Here is a 13,538-nt window from a genome sequence, read left to right as displayed (position 1 = left end):
CTGAATTCGAGAATGCCACTGCTATTGCCACTATCACAGAAAACCCTCATCTCTTTCGCATATCTACTCCTATTAATGTCGACCATTTTGAAACCCTCCTCTCTCTCACAAACCATCTCAATCCTCCATTTGTCTGTTTAGTTTGTCAAGGCTTGCAGGAAGGATTCTGGCCTTGGGCTGACACTCAAGTTGGGATCTACCCTACAACTTGGGAAGTTCCATCTCCTGTTCCATCCTCAGAGGCTGAACATACCTTCCTTCAAGATCAAATTTTGAAGGAGGAATCAGTCAGGAGATACTCTACTACTTTCGGTCCTCACCTTCTTCCAGGCATGTATAGCATGCCCATTCACACGGTCCCAAAAGAAAGGGGTAAATTTTGGCTAGTTACCAATTATAGTGCTAGCGACTTTTCACTCAACTCTATAATCATGAAGGAAGACAACATAGCAGGTGTGACTCTGGATAATGTCCAAGATCTCAGCGATGCCATTTGCAAATACTGTCAAGTTGATCCTAACAACGCCTTACTCATCTGGAAGGCAGATGTCTCTGACATGTACCGTCACATGCTGATACATCCACTTTGGCAGATCAAGCAAGTAGTCACCTTTGAAGGTGAACAGCGGATTGATTGAGCCAATGTGTTTGGATGGAACCAAGATACAAGCCATGCAAGGTGACATTAGATAAGATACTGGTGATGTTGAAGCCTGCGGTGAAGTGACTTGACAAGGGATATGGTGACCTGACTGATGTTGTTTGTGACAAAAGTGGTAGGAAGGACTATTCAATTGTTTGTCAGGTTAACCTAAAAAAAAAACTGGACTCACTCTCCCAAGAACCTGTCAACAAAAGACTGGAGTTGAGGCCAGGGAGTGTGGCAGTGATGTTCATACTTTCAAAAGCCTCCAGGAGAGAAGTATGCCACTGAGTGTATGATGTGGATCAGCTCAGGGAATAGGTCATTTCAGAAGAGACGTATCAAACACAGTGCTGATCAATTTGTTAGAATAACCAAGTGAACCAAGCCACAAGTGAGCTAATGAGAGTGAACAGGACTATAGTCCAGTGTCAGTTGCTATTGTGTTGTGTAAACTAATGAGTGTACTATACCTATAGTCCAGTGTCAGTTGCTAAAGAGCAACCAACACAGGACTTGCTACCTATGGGCGAGTCTATGTAAACAAGTGTAAACACTGCCTAAGTAAGTAAGGAATTCACATCACATGCTAAGTGAGAGTCCAATAGAGGAAGCAACATCATAACACAAATAACTCGCACCATAAGGTGCTCAATCACCACAACTAACAGTAAGTAAGGAATTCACATCATATGCTAAGTGAGAGTCCAATAGTGTGATCAACATCATAACACAAAAAACTCACACCATAAGGTGCTCAATCACCACAAATAACATATTGTAATACATGTGTAATGAGATAGCAACATGTCAGCAATGCATTGAACATAGCGAGTACTCACCAGTGAGGATGGAAGGACAGGGACAGGACAGAGGAAGATGTTCTGAGGGCTAAAGACATATAATGCGCAAGATGTGTGGTTGTTCTGCTTGGTTCCGCATTGTTCTGCTTAGTGGGTGAGTTGGATAAGAAGTGAATAGGTAGTGGAATGCACAGAAGGATACTAGTGAGACCCTAGGAATATATGGAATACAGGCCTACAGTAGGGACGTTCCCCACACCACCCCCATCTGCAACTGTCCAACACCTGTCCAAGTCCATCTGTGCCTGTCAAACACTTGGCCATGTCCATCCACGACCATCCAATGCTTGCCTGAGTGTGGAACCATAAGCAGATATGTAATGGGAGGGTCAGGATGTTTTGAGTGTACATATAATAGGGAGTGTGTTTGAGGGAGGTCATGGACTTCTAAGTGACAAAACCACATGATATTCTATGAGCATCCACACCCATCTGCTCATGTCCAACACCCATCTAAGTCCATCTGTGCCTGTCTGACACTTGGCTGTACCTATACCCAACAATCTGCCACACACCCAAGTGTCGAACCATAAGCAGATATATAATAGGAGAGTCAGAATGTTTCAGATGTACATATAATGGGGAGTGTGTTTGAGAGAGGTCATGAACTCCTAAGTGGAACACATGGTTAGTTTGGCAAGCAGGTTTTCACCCATATATTAGAGGTGCCTTGGTAGATATTTTCCCTCAGTTGTTTCTTTCACCTTCTTAGGCAGCGGCTGAGTGCAGATCCACTTCTGCTTTACTTAGTTTTGTCACTAAGTGGAACACATGGTTAGTTTAATGAGCAGGTTTTTACCCATATATTAGAGGTGCCTCAGTAGATATTTGCCTCAGTTGTTTCTCTCACCTTCTTTGGCAGCAACTGAGGTATGTTACTATTTACATTCATTTATATACAGTATAGCTAATATAGAGTAGTGCAGATCCACTTCTGCTTTACTTAGGTGAATAAAGTCATTCTCTCACCTTCTTTGGCGGCAGCTAAGTGCAGATCTGCTTCTGCTTTACTTAGTTTTGTTACTGTTCCCTGTGTCATTTCTAATATGTTTTTCACATGCTCATACATGACCTTCTCCTCTAGCTTGCAGATCTTCTTGGACCTACCTACAGTATATAAACCCCTGTAAATTCCTGTACTCTCCTCACAATGAATATTATTTCTTATTAGACTTTGCTCATTATTCTCAGACTTAGGCTCAGCCCTTGTCACCTCCTGCCTTAGGCTTGATTCCCTAGGCTAGAGTTCTGCCTCTCTGGCATTTATCCCCTCTCCAGACTTAAGCCTAGAGCTTTTGTCAACTCTGCTCCTCTGCTCCTGTCCTTTTTGACTGCCTGCAATATAGACACAAATGTCATATCTTCACCAATGCAGCACGGTGCAATGCCACGTCCATAGCACACATCCTCACATCCAAAAAAACCACCCCTCACCTCCTCAGATACATCAACAGCACGGGCCGCTTCAAACCAACATTCGGTGAGCTATTGCAAACCTAACAGCAAAATACTACAGTATATTTGTACAGATCTGCACATAACCCTGCTTCAGCACTCACACCCACACATCTCAATCTCTCTCTCTCTCTATCTATCCATACTCTCTGAGTCAAAAGGAAAGACACATCCTAGAGCGTCGCTGTCGAAACTGAAAGAAGACCACATCAGAATGGAAGGCACACCACCATACTGACCCACTCTTTCCTCGCAGCCATCCCTTTTGTACCTGTCCACCTCACGTGGTGGAGTACAAGTTTGCATCATCCATCCTGCTAGAATACATACCCCAAACATACATGGCAGAAGGCTTATGACGAGACAATGTCCAACACAGGGTCAATGACCCCAAAGGACCACACTCTGAAGCAAAAAAAAAAAAAAAAAAAAAAAAACATCTCTGCAACTTCCCCTTTTTGTTCCTCAGTCAGTCCTTTGAACATCACTGTCATTGTCTGCCACCCCTTTGGCTTGGCACAGTTATAATATTTCATTGGCCCTGCACATCTATGTGCCTGGTCCAAGTCCATGGTTTCACCTTGTCCAGGAAAGATACATCTGCCCCCATTGCCCATCTGACCCCCCATGTTTGTGTTGATTCCAGTCATTTGACCTGCTCCCATGTTAGGATTAAAACCTCATCCACCAAGTACCATCCCTAGTCTGAGCCATCCTGGTCCTGCCCTTCCTTCTCTGAATCACCTCTCTCATCTGCTCTTTGGTTCCTATCATACTTGTTTGCATAGTCCCTCCAGGCCAACAAGGTTTGATCAACCTGTGGTGCAGCTACTATCACCTCAAAGGTTGGCTTGTTACACAAAACCTCTCAGATAAGATCTGGTGGTGCTAAACCCAGCAAGGGGTTTTCATAGCATGGCTTTCAGTGCTAGCCCAGCAAGGAGCTTACCTGTGCTTGGTCTGAGTAAGGATTGGGGTCCTTACTTGTGTAGAGTTGTTTAGAGAGTCTCAAGGATACAATCCAAGAGAGTAGAGTTCAACTCAAGAGTATTGTCTCAAGAGAAGATGGTTCTTTGCACAGAGGGAGTTCTCTTAGGTAAGAGAAATTCAGACCCAAAGACAAGTACAAGATGAGAACCAAGTAGATTCAAGTTAGAGAATCTATCTACAGGATATTGTATATATATACATAAAGTGTTGTATACCAGATCCGAGCACCTCCAATACCACCTGTGAACATCCCTACCACTATTCTGACCCCCTGTTTCCCCGTCCACCCCATCCCTCCTTCTCTAACAATGCATGAAGTGCATCTCAGCAGGACTAGCCCTGCTACCTCCACCCAACTCTATTCCACTCCTCTGACACTACCCCTATTTTCTCCAACACTATATCCCATACCTCCAGATCCAGAAGTCCAGATTCTCCCGTATGAAAGTCCGGGTTTCCATCCTATTGTCTGCTTGGCGCTCCACTTTCATCTCCAGACTTACATCTGTCTCCTTTTAGAATAACTGCTCTCCGGCTACTGGTTATGTCTTTCCGCTTTGCTTACTGATCTGTCTGTTCATACTTCATTTCCAACTTCACTGCTTTGATCTGTTATACTCTTACTAATAGACTTTCCATATGCTTGGGGCATAGCTTTTACTTTGCTGACTGATTTACTTACATGATACCTACAGTATATAAACTCCTGTAATACTCCGGTACTCCTGAGTTCAAATATCACCTTAATTCCTGCTCATTCCTGCATCTCTGGACTTGAGCTTTGTCTCTTGTCAATCTCTGAGTCTTAGGATTAATAATTCCTTTGACTGTACCTCCGACTCTCATCTTAGTTCTGCTCATTCCTGCTTCTCTGGACTTGAGTTTGATCTCTTGTCCACCTCCGAGTCTTAGGGTTAATCCTTAGAACTATATCTCCAGCTCTACCTTAGGGTAGTCTAACTCTGTTCTGCTTCTACTCTGGACTTGTCCAGTAGTAGCCTTACTCTGTTCGTTCCTAGCCTTCTGGAGTTCCGCTGAACTCCCCCAGCATCTGACCTCTAGACTTACCCAGACTTCCATCGGACTTCCCCTCTGCCTCTTGGAAATTAAGGGCACATACTTGGGTAAGGGGCACAGCTCACGAGCTGAAGCTGAAGCCCTTTGAGTTGTCTTTCCCTTGAGCACAACCTTAACATAAGGTGAGATACTGGTTGAATGGTAAGGGTCAAGGGTAAGTGGAAGTAGTACTGAAGCATTGGTAAGGGTCAAAGGTATGTATGAGTCACGGTCAGAAAGGGGTAAGAAGTACTGGTTGAATGGTAAGGGCAAAGGGCATGGGGAATCCCCATCAAAGGTGGAACCAATACAACAGTAGAGGCAAGGGTAGGGCATAGGGTTAGATAGAAGCAGTGGCTTCTGTGATCTAGGGGAAGAAGCAAGAGCTTCTTGTGTTTCAAGACAACACAATCAAAAATAAAAGAGACAAGAATAGAAATGTAACCATGGTCCAGGTCTAGATGAGTCTGCACAGTTTAGCCACATATCAGTGGTCGAAAGAATAAAAAAAATGAAATAACATGTAACGCTCATGTTACTGTAACACGGCTTATCAAGGTTTTGCTGCAAGATGTCAAGCAAATTTGAACGCTGCAAGAGTTGCAAGTTGGTCAAAATTCGTGAAATACTCATCTGCAGATTGCCCAGGGCTTTTCTTCAATGCATGTAGTTTAATCTGTGTGGCTCATTTCTCATTCAGATTGTCAAACCCCTCCTTCAGCCTCTTCTTTGTTGGAAAATTCCTAGCGGCATAAAAATGCTCACATGTTGTAATGTGCCCAAGTGTCATATACCAGATCTGAGCACCTCCAATACCACCTGTGAACATCCCTATCACTAGTCCGACCCCCTGTTTCCCCATCCGCTCCATCCCTCCTTCTCCAACAATGCACAAAGTGCATTTCAGCAGGACTAGTCCTGCTACCTCAGCCCAACTCTATTCCGCTCCTCCGACACTACCCCTATGTTCTCCGACATTATATCCCATACCTCCGGACCCAGAATTCCGGATTCTCCCCTATGGAAGTCCGGTTTTCCATCCTATTGTCCGCCCAGGTGCTCCGCTTTCATCTCCGGACTTACACCTGTCTCCTTTTAGAATAACTGTTCTCCGGTTACTGGTTATGTCCTTTTTCGCTATGCTTACTGATCCATCCATTCTTACTTCATTTCTGACTTCACTGCTTTGATCCGTTACACTTTCAACTGAGCCTACTGTCAACATTGTACTGATATCATATGCATTGCAGCTATTATTATAATATTTAGATCATCGGAAGAAATCTCGTCAGAATGCATGCAATGATGAACTGGCGCTTCATGGTCCAGGGGGTAAGTTCTCCTCAATGATTTGTTACACGACTATTCTAACTCAACTCTAATTGTTATTGCTAGTTGATCCAATTTTGATCTGGACAATACAAGATGGTCCAGAAACTGCTGGTGGGGAAAATGAGGACATTGGTATGTTGTTTCAGCCTCTTGAGTCACTCAATCTTGTGAGAGCCTGACCTGTATACTAGACATGCATGGGTTATCGCCCTGGAGTCACCAATTAGGGGATTTCAATCCAGGATCTCCAAACTTTTGTGTAGACTTTGATCATGAACTGCATGAAATGCCTGAACCACAACCTCCACAGGATGATATAAAAGTGGAATATCATCCCCATAGTAAACTCCCTTCGACTGTCCATCATTTTGCAGATTTTTCCTGCAGACATCCTACTGAAGATTCTGTGCCCCATAGTGCTTCACCATGGGAACCATTCCAAATATGTCTCAACTTTGAGATTGCAGAAATTGCACTGGAGGCAGCAATGACCAAAGAACAGACTAACCAGCTGATTGACCTTGTACACTGTTCTGCAAATGGTCAAGAGTCCTTCACATTACAGAGTCATGACAAAGTCTGTTCATTTTGGGCAATGCCTTCTGAACAGTTCACACCAGTGAGTTTCCTCAAATAATTTGTGATCAATGTAATTGATGTTTGAAGCATAGTTTCAGGTCAGTGTAGACTCAGTGGCAAAGAGCACACTTTCAGCTCAACACAAGGTCAAAGGTCCACATGAAGTAGAGGATTCAGAGGACAGAAACAACCTTCCTATGATGAGATCCTCTGAATATGAATCTCTCACCAACCAATTATCACAGCATTTGGGCAGTCTTTGGTGTGAGGCTGCCAAAAGTGAAATACCAGTTACAGGTATTTAATTTACAATGATAAGCTACAAAATACATTAAAGCTGGCATTGAGGTCAATGCAAGTTGGTGCTTGAGTTCATTGCAAACCCTGAGGACAAAGTTGCAGTATGTGTATTTGGATTATATCAGTAGATAGTGTGTAATATTCTGGGTGTATATTACAATACAATATCAAGCATCGTCGAACGGAGCCAGTTCATAGATCATAAACCAAGGTAAATGTGACATCTTGTCGTGTATATTAATCAATCAATAATTGTGTGTTCATAGGTTGACCTATGACTATATCAACTGTGTTCTCCTTGTTGAGATGCCAAGTTGTATCCATGAGGTTCCCTGTATGGTGTTGAAATTGTGATTTGACACTTATCTAGTGAGCCTCGACTTTGACCGTGGCCTTGTAGATATGCAAGTATTCCTGAATGCCAATATTGAAACAGGACACGCTCTCCACTATTCCAGATCTGATGATGACTGTCATATACTGGATCCGAGCACCCCCAATACCACCTGTGGACACCCCCACCCCTGGTCCGACCCCCTGTTTCCCTGTCCGCTCCATTCCTCCTTCCCCGACAATGCACAAAGTGCATCTCAACAGGATTAGCCCTGCTACCTCTGCCCAACCCCTTTTCACTTTTCTGACACTACCCCTATGTCCCCCGACCCCATACCCCTTCCATCTGACCCTATCTGGGGTTCCACTCCTCTGCCCTATTGGTCCGCCCGATCATACTCCTACTCCCTCCGCTTTTCTGACCCACAGGGGTCCTTCAGTTCCGCTCGTATTCCCCCACCTGACTGTTAGTCTGTCTGACCGCCTCACTGGTCCACTCCTAGACTAGGAACCACTCAACTGGTCCTATCCCCGTTTAGTATCATAATCCCTATACCCTAGCGATTCTGATCTGTTGCATACATACTGTTCCCTGAGCCTTATTCTCGTATGTCTCAGTCATCCTATTGTAATCCTGTACACTCAGCACATAGCCCTCTGCTATGCTATGCTCATCACTTAGAGTATATAAACATATGTACATTTGTCTGTAGATACTCAGTCTGAATATTACCTTTTCTAAGTCCTGCTCTTCTGTTCTCTGACTTGGGCCTGATCCTAGTCAACTCTTGTTAAAGCTGGCCTAGGGGATTGACTCCCTAGGTCGGCCATCCTCCGTTCCTCCGTTCCTCCGTTCCTCCGTTCCTCCGTTCCTCCGTTCCTCCGTTCCTCCGTTCCTCCGTTCCTCCGTTCCTCCGTTCCTCCGTTCCTCCGTTCCTCCGTTCCTCCGTTCCTCCGTTCCTCCGTTCCTCCGTTCCTCCGTTCCTCCGTTCCTCCGTTCCTCCGTTCCTCCGTTCCTCCGTTCCTCCGTTCCTCCGTTCCTCCGTTCCTCCGTTCCTCCGTTCCTCCGTTCCTCCGTTCCTCCGTTCCTCCGTTCCTCCGTTCCTCCGTTCCTCCGTTCCTCCGTTCCTCCGTTCCTCCGTTCCTCCGTTCCTCCGTTCCTCTGACTTCCCATGTGTCGGAACTAGACCCTGCACTCTCGCATCTGTCCCCTCCGCTCTGCTCTGCTTCGGACTTCATCCAAGCAGTTCCTTCCACTCCACTTCTACTGTTGGTTCTGACCACAGTAATCTCCCCCCTCCCTCCTGTCGGGGAGAACAACCCCCACCTGACTTTCCCGTGCTCACCTAGTAGTCCATCAGTCCTCCTTCAGAGGACCCCCATTCCGATGTCCTGTCAGAACCCATAGAATTTGTGTTAGACTACATTCTGAAATTAGGGGCACATACTCGGGTAAGGGGCACAGTGTACGAGCTGAAGCCAAGCCCCTCAGACTCTGCTTTACCCTTGAGCACGGTCTTAACAATGACTTTCAATGCAGGACCCCCTCACAGACCCCTCAAGGAGGTCATCCCTGTCCTCACGGAAACCACATGGTCTCAGGACACTGGTCCTCTCATCACCAAACTCAAGAAACTAGTTAATGCTAAGCCAGAGATCTTAATGATCTTCATGGCTCTTATCCGTGAAACCACTAAATATAAGTCACCTGAACATTCGTTGACCACATGGAAAATGCTTTGTGAGGGGAAATCAGCTTATTCACTTGAATCCTTCCTTGCATTCCAACCCGCTGATGTAAAATCAACTGATCCCATTTCTGTGGCAGACAACACATGGCTGAGTCTCCAGTCTGTTGACATTTGGGTTTTGGGGTGTGTGGTGACAGCCCCATCAATATCAAACTCATCCCTGGGGAACACACAGCTCGCGGTGCAAGTATCTTGTCTCAGTCATTGCCTACTACTCATCTTTCACAGAGGATTATTTCCTGACCCCCAATGTCGCTTCAATCTCAACAGGTCTACCTGATGAGTGATGGGTAGTCCTCAGAAGAACCCTCACCCACACAACGTGTCTATACTCCAGCTGTCCCCTCTATGAAAGAGTGGAACAAGATGTAGTTCAGGAGTCATGACCCATTGATGAAAGTCTCCTGGGGCAACAAGTGCTTGAGGTTCCTCCCCCAAATGAGCCATCATCCTTAAACACTTGCTCCCACACCATCCCTGATACCGTCTTCTCTGCACAACCCAGTGCTGCCATAGCCAGTAGTGACGGTGCGCTATGCGCTGACAAGTCCCAGAGCAAGAACAAGAACAAGAACAAGCACAACTAGCATTACTCATGTTCCATACTGGATTTACAAATACCTCTGAACTGTTAAGCTGTGCATCATCTGACCTATGTTCTTAGACACTGACATCTTTCTGTGGAGTGCTGTGTTTACTTGTACATTATGTTCTTACATTTTTTTTCATTGTCCAGCTGATCTTCTGTGTTACTGTGACAATTACTGTATAGCTCATCAATGGTTCTATTAACCCCACACGTAATGGATCACAATCTCTCCATGTGAAGTCAAAACTTGAGATGTCGACTTGGTGCACCCATGCTCTTTCTTGCTACAATATTACTCTCATTAGTGTTTGAAACAGTGTGTCCATGGCATGAGGCCAGCACAGGCAAAGAATATGCCTATATATTAATAAGAGCAATTCACTGTGCAATGACATCATAAAGGAATGAAACACTGCAAGCTTAATTACATCAAGTTCAATTTCTTTCTTTTGCCTCAAGAGAATTATTGACACCACTGCAGGACAAGTTACATCATAATCACCTGCAATGTACGTTCTGCAATACTGATAGCCTTTAATTTGTTGATGATATTGACTCAAAATAACAGCCTCATCAGTGACTGTCATGATATGGACTTCAATGATGATTCAACTGTTGAAAATAAGAATAGCTCTTCAGCTCATTGACTTATTAGTGAGTAATACAAACTATACAGTATAGCCCTCTCAGATATATAAAGCACCCTCTGAGTCACCCCGCTAATTGAATTGTCCTCACAGATTGCGTGCAACTTGATACCATCATTCCTTCATCCACTGCTACGTCTGACACAGACTCAACATCTCACTCCTCTCAGAGGGATACTGCCTCTGAATCATCAGATGACAAAGGCACTCAAGTCATCGCTCTGCCAAGTGAAGGGGCCACTCTCCAACATTACCAGGAAGTATGTTCAGCTTCTTTCCACTATGGTTCTGTTTCTGATGTTTCTCGTGTTGTGTCAGTATGTCAAATATCTTCAGCTTCAAAAGGGCAAGTTAGAGACTCGCAATGTGAGCTTAAATGTGACAAACAACATCCTCCAGTCAACACAGTTGCGATGATCTTGTAAAAAATGTCCCATTTCCACTGTATCTTCAGTATCATCAGCCACAACTATGAATATAACAATGTCTACGGCTGCAGCTGACTCTGATCAGGCCACAGACAAGGTCATTATAGACCTGGGAAAGAAATATGCCCTTACTATTGAGATGTTCCTGCTCAATGATTCAATTTTCAAATCACCATGTCCTGATCCTCCTGTAGACTTACAGAGTAAGCCTTGTTATGCAACTAAGGCAATGGAGAAGGCTGCTCTCGTCACAGAGCTCTACAGCTGTATTGATCACTGATCACTCATTGCACCCTCATATGCCAACAATGCATTTCATCAACAAGGTCTGTTATTTTAATGTTCAATGTTACTTAAAACTAACTACTCTATACTAGTTTGCAAGTGGAATGCAGCAAGTACACTCTTCATACATCTACACACTGCAGACTGTAGCTGGAAGTATCCTTGACATGCCCGCTCAAATTTTTGCTGCATCATTCAATTGTACATCTGTCCAGCAAATGTCAGATGCAATCAGATAGGTTGCAGGAAAAGGGAAGGACTTCAATGTGCTCAATGCACCCAATATCTACCCAGATCTTAAGATCAACTGCAAAGAAGGCATTTAGAAACTGGCATGTGATCAGCAAGGTAAGCTGTAGTACATTTCCCAAGATGTTTACTCATCCTTTTTAATAGTTCATCAAAGTTGCAATAGTTGGAAAGATGTCGATCTATTCTAAGGCAGGACACACTGGAGGTGCGAAGCTGTGGAGGCTGAAAGGTTGCACACCAGGTTTGATCGCATGTGGTGTGACTTTGGTGCATTTATTTCTTAGGAAACTCACTAAGTTAATACTGATTTAACAATGTCTCACGATAGCTTGTTTTTATTCTATCTCCTGATCAACAGTTCCTGGGATCGGGTGTTGGCACTATCTCATTGATATCTTATTCCAATGTCTTCAGAATGGTGAAGAAATTTTTTGTCACTCAGTGGGTGCACACACTTTTTCAAACAATTGTGAAGAATCTCAACAACTATGTCTTCGAAGATGCCAACAAGACATCCACAACCTTGGCCAAAATGTGGACAATGCTCAGAAGGACCTTGCTGATTCACTGAATCGGGTGATGGCATCCTTAGACAATGAAGATTCATCGGATGATGATCTGTACAATAATGCAGTGGCAGTTGCAGCCCCTAGTACCCCAGCTGCATCATTCACTACATTCAAGCCTGCAGCTACAGTCTCAGTCACAGCCCCTACTCATATCCTCACTCATATTTTCATGGCCTTGCTGCCCATGCCCATGCTCACTGTGCAAAACCATGACCACCTAATAGTGTCTGAATCTTTGGGATCACACAGCACATCTGTGCCTGTCACTGGATCCTGGACTGGATCTGCCCCTGCTCAAACTCATGTTCCAGCTGCTGTAGAAGTGATACCACCCAATGCTGGAGAATCTGCATCTGACATCAACACCAAATTGACTAATAGTAAAAAGGGGAGAAAAGGGGGTCATTTAAAGGCAGATACGGATGCACCTCCTCAATGTTCTTCCCACAAAGTAGTTTAACTAGTGGTTGCATACTTTCCTCCTCTTTGCATTCATGTACTCAATGCTCAGCTCACACATTTTAGTGTATTCAAAGTTCGGCCACATCTGCCATCATCAGAATCTGAAATTCAAACTTTGTTATTACAGGATTAATAACAACTGTGTCTCTGTCAATGAACATGTCTCTGATTTGATGGAATCAATCATCAATGAACTCTGAATATCAGTTCCTTCACACTGATGAATTCCCACTTTCATTCAATCACTGACAATGAACACCCCAACCTGAACCTCAGATTCAGAGTTTCTGAATCATCACCATCCATCATTGAGTAAGTCTTTCAAATTCATTTTTAATATGGCTGGTGATAATTGCTCATGTAGCATGTTGTGGTCTATAATATTCCAGGGGAACTCAAGACACGGTGGTGCAAGCATTAACACAGCAACAACGTGAGTTTTATCCTCAGATCAGCATATTTCCTGTCTGCTCACAATGACTTCCAGACCAACCGAACTCCAGTCACCGCCACGCACCCCAGTTCTGAATGATTCAGAAATACCTTTTTTATTTTGCTGCTCAATTTCATCTCATTGTTTCGTTTCCTTTGTCTGTTTGCCTTGGACCACAACACTATTGCATTGGATCATGGGCTGGGTTGTTAATTATTACCCACAGGCAAGCAACTGCTCTGGCTGGATTGGGTGCCCTTAGACCAATCCATTTATTTGATTCATGACTACAAGTATCATAATCAGTTTGCAACAAGGTTATGGACATATTTAGATCATCCCTAGCCATATTGTAATGTAGTTGACATGCCCATTGAAATCATAAGTGACGGTCAACAGTGTCAACAAAATCATGTTCCCATTACATTTTGATGCCATAAAAATGCCTGCAATAATGCTCCCAATTTGCTTCCAAATGCTCATTTGTACCTAATTGTGACAAGTATGGAGATATGTTTTGTAATGCAATAATAATGACCATCAAAATGCTGACTGTTTAATCACAATCAAA

At 44.0% G+C, this 13,538-nt stretch overlaps 3 protein-coding genes across 3 annotated transcripts; all 3 read left to right on the top strand.

Annotated features, from left to right (window-relative positions):
- Nucleotides 1-6,754: 6,754 nt before the first annotated feature.
- Nucleotides 6,755-6,931, top strand: EDB91DRAFT_1026020 (uncharacterized protein; the record flags this gene model as incomplete). The annotated part of the gene is made up of 1 exon (XM_041312634.1): nucleotides 6,755-6,931. A coding segment is annotated over one exon (177 nt), but the record flags the coding sequence as incomplete, so codon positions are not given.
- A 938-nt stretch (nucleotides 6,932-7,869) lies between these two features.
- EDB91DRAFT_1248716 (uncharacterized protein) lies at nucleotides 7,870-11,246 on the top strand (the record flags this gene model as incomplete). Its single annotated transcript, XM_041322970.1, has 6 exons — nucleotides 7,870-7,934; nucleotides 8,374-8,836; nucleotides 8,905-9,292; nucleotides 10,632-10,798; nucleotides 10,857-10,904; nucleotides 11,052-11,246. 6 exons carry the CDS (start codon nucleotides 7,870-7,872, stop codon nucleotides 11,244-11,246), a joined length of 1,326 nt encoding a protein of 441 aa, XP_041177063.1.
- Nucleotides 11,247-11,524: 278 nt separating this feature from the next.
- On the top strand, nucleotides 11,525-12,532 carry EDB91DRAFT_1248715 (uncharacterized protein; the record flags this gene model as incomplete). Its single annotated transcript, XM_041322969.1, has 4 exons — nucleotides 11,525-11,599; nucleotides 11,648-11,770; nucleotides 11,832-11,944; nucleotides 12,004-12,532. The coding sequence occupies 4 exons, from the start codon at nucleotides 11,525-11,527 to the stop codon at nucleotides 12,530-12,532; spliced, it is 840 nt and encodes a 279-aa protein (XP_041177062.1).
- Between the last annotated feature and the right edge of the window lie 1,006 nt (nucleotides 12,533-13,538).

Source organism: Suillus paluster (assembly GCF_016628075.1).
Source record: "Suillus paluster strain FC165 chromosome Unknown EDB91scaffold_27, whole genome shotgun sequence".
Taxonomy (NCBI): Eukaryota; Fungi; Basidiomycota; class Agaricomycetes; order Boletales; family Suillaceae; genus Suillus; species Suillus paluster.
This window is presented reverse-complemented; position numbering and strand designations above follow the sequence as displayed.